This window comes from Numenius arquata, unplaced genomic scaffold (genome assembly GCF_964106895.1).
Source record: "Numenius arquata unplaced genomic scaffold, bNumArq3.hap1.1 HAP1_SCAFFOLD_86, whole genome shotgun sequence".
In the NCBI taxonomy this organism is placed as follows: domain Eukaryota; kingdom Metazoa; phylum Chordata; class Aves; order Charadriiformes; family Scolopacidae; genus Numenius; species Numenius arquata.
In genome coordinates, this window is record NW_027414196.1 from 19,648 (window position 1) to 21,626 (window position 1,979).

At 54.0% G+C, this 1,979-nt stretch overlaps 1 protein-coding gene across 1 annotated transcript; it reads left to right on the forward strand.

The window, feature by feature from the left end:
* Positions 1–461: 461 nt before the first annotated feature.
* LOC141477842 (olfactory receptor 14C36-like) lies at positions 462–1,726 on the forward strand. Its single transcript, XM_074167030.1, has 2 exons — positions 462–477; positions 768–1,726. The coding sequence occupies exons 1-2, from the start codon at positions 462–464 to the stop codon at positions 1,724–1,726; spliced, it is 975 nt and encodes a 324-aa protein (XP_074023131.1).
* The last annotated feature ends 253 nt before the right edge of the window (positions 1,727–1,979 follow it).

Genomic DNA, 1,979 nt, shown 5'->3' on the forward strand with positions numbered 1-1,979 from the left:
AGCCCTCAGCAGCTGGGATGGAGCCTCTGGGCACTGAAAGGGGGGAGACCTGGGGACAGAGAAACAGCCCCCGGCAGGGACAGTGCAGGCAGCAGAGACGTGGGCAGGGAGTGAGAGGGAGCTGCTTCATGAAAGGTGATGGGAGGGGGGATTCCAGCACTTCCCTGCCATCCCCTGCAGCGCAGATGTCTTCCCTGGAGCAACTCCCTGGTCTCCTCTCCCACACAGTAGAGACCCCAGCCCCTGAATATCCCGGGGATGTAGTCCTGAGTTGCCTTCCCAGCAGCCCAACCACCCAAGAGGAGAAATGCTGGAGTGTGTGACTGTGTCTCCCTGTCCTGACTCTCTTGGCAGGAGAACTTTGGCATGTTCCCTCCTTGGCCCTGCTGCCCTTGTTCTTCCCCTTCTTTTGGCTGTGGTGGGGGGTGAGGATTCAGGTGCAGCTCAGACACTGATGCTGCATGTCCTGTCATGCAGGTGTGTCCATGGAGGAAAAGCTTGCAAATCTCTAAATATCTGGGGCTCTGGGTACTGCAGTGTGTCTGCAGCCCCTGTTTGATTGTTGCTGTAGGGCAGGACTCAATCCTGCAGAGCTCACAGCTCTCTGATGCATCATCAGCCAGCACCCACCAGAGTGTACAAAGAGGACTTGCCAAAGGTCATTCCAAAAGGAAAGAGGCAGTTGAGTGGGTCTCTAAGAAAAATTAAATACTTTTATTTGAGAGAAGTCTGTCCCGTCTTCTCACTGACTTTACTTCAATGAACAGGTCTCCAAGCTGAGGGGAAGCAAATGTCCAATAGAAGCTCCATCAGTGAGTTCCTCCTCCTGGCATTTGCAGAAACACGGGAGCTGCAGCTCTTGCACTTCTGGCTCTTCCTGGGCATCTACCTGGCTGCCCTCCTGGGAAACGGCCTCATCATCACTGCCATCGCCTGTGACCACCGCCTCCACACCCCCATGTACTTCTTCCTCCTCAACCTCTCTGTTCTTGACCTGGGCTCCATCTCCACCACTTTCCCCAAAGCCATGGCCAGTTCCCTCTGGGACACTGGGGACATCTCCTACTGGGGATGTGCTGCCCAGCTCTTTTTGTTTTTCCTTTTTGTGTCATCTGAGTATTACATTCTCACCATCATGGCCTATGACTGCTACGTGGCCATCTGCAAACCCATGCACTACGGGACCCTCCTGGGCAGCAGAGCTTGTGTCCACATGGCAGCAGCTGCCTGGGGCAGTGGGTTTCTCTACGCTCTCCTGCACACGGCCAATACATTTTCAATACCCCTCTGCCAGGGCAATGTCCTGGGCCAGTTCTTCTGTGAAATCCCCCAGATCCTCAAGCTCTCCTGCTCACACTCCTACCTCAGGGAAGTTGGGCTTATTGTGGTCAGTGCCTGTCTAGGCTCTGGTTGTTTTCTGTTCATCGTGGTGTCCTATGTGCAGATCTTCAGGGCCGTGCTGAGGATCCCCTCTGAGCAGGGACGGCACAAAGCCTTTTCCACGTGCCTCCCCCATCTGGCCATGGTCTCCCTGTTCATCAGCACTGGCTTCTTTACCTACCTGAATCCCCCCTCCATCTCCTCCCTGTCCCTGGATCTGGTTGTGTCAGTTCTCTGTTCGGTGGTGCCTCCAGCTGTGAACCCCCTCATCTACAGCATGAGGAACCAGGAGCTCAAAGAAGCATTGAAGAAACTCATTCAATGGGCTCCCCTCCAGCAGCAGTAGAGCTGCCCATCTCTCCTCAAAGGCTCTTCTTAGCTTTTGTCAGGAGGGTTTGTGCTTCATTTGTTTTTCATCTGGGATGATCATGTTCATACAGGAATGTCTGTATTCACTCCACATCTCCAGAAGCATGATCCTACTGTGCTGAATAATACAGAGGCCTTTGGTAAATGTGCCATCACGGTGTCAGAGCTGGCTTCCTGAGGAGCATCGCTGTAATCAAAGGGCAGCTCTCCCAAGGGCAGCTCCTGAAGCC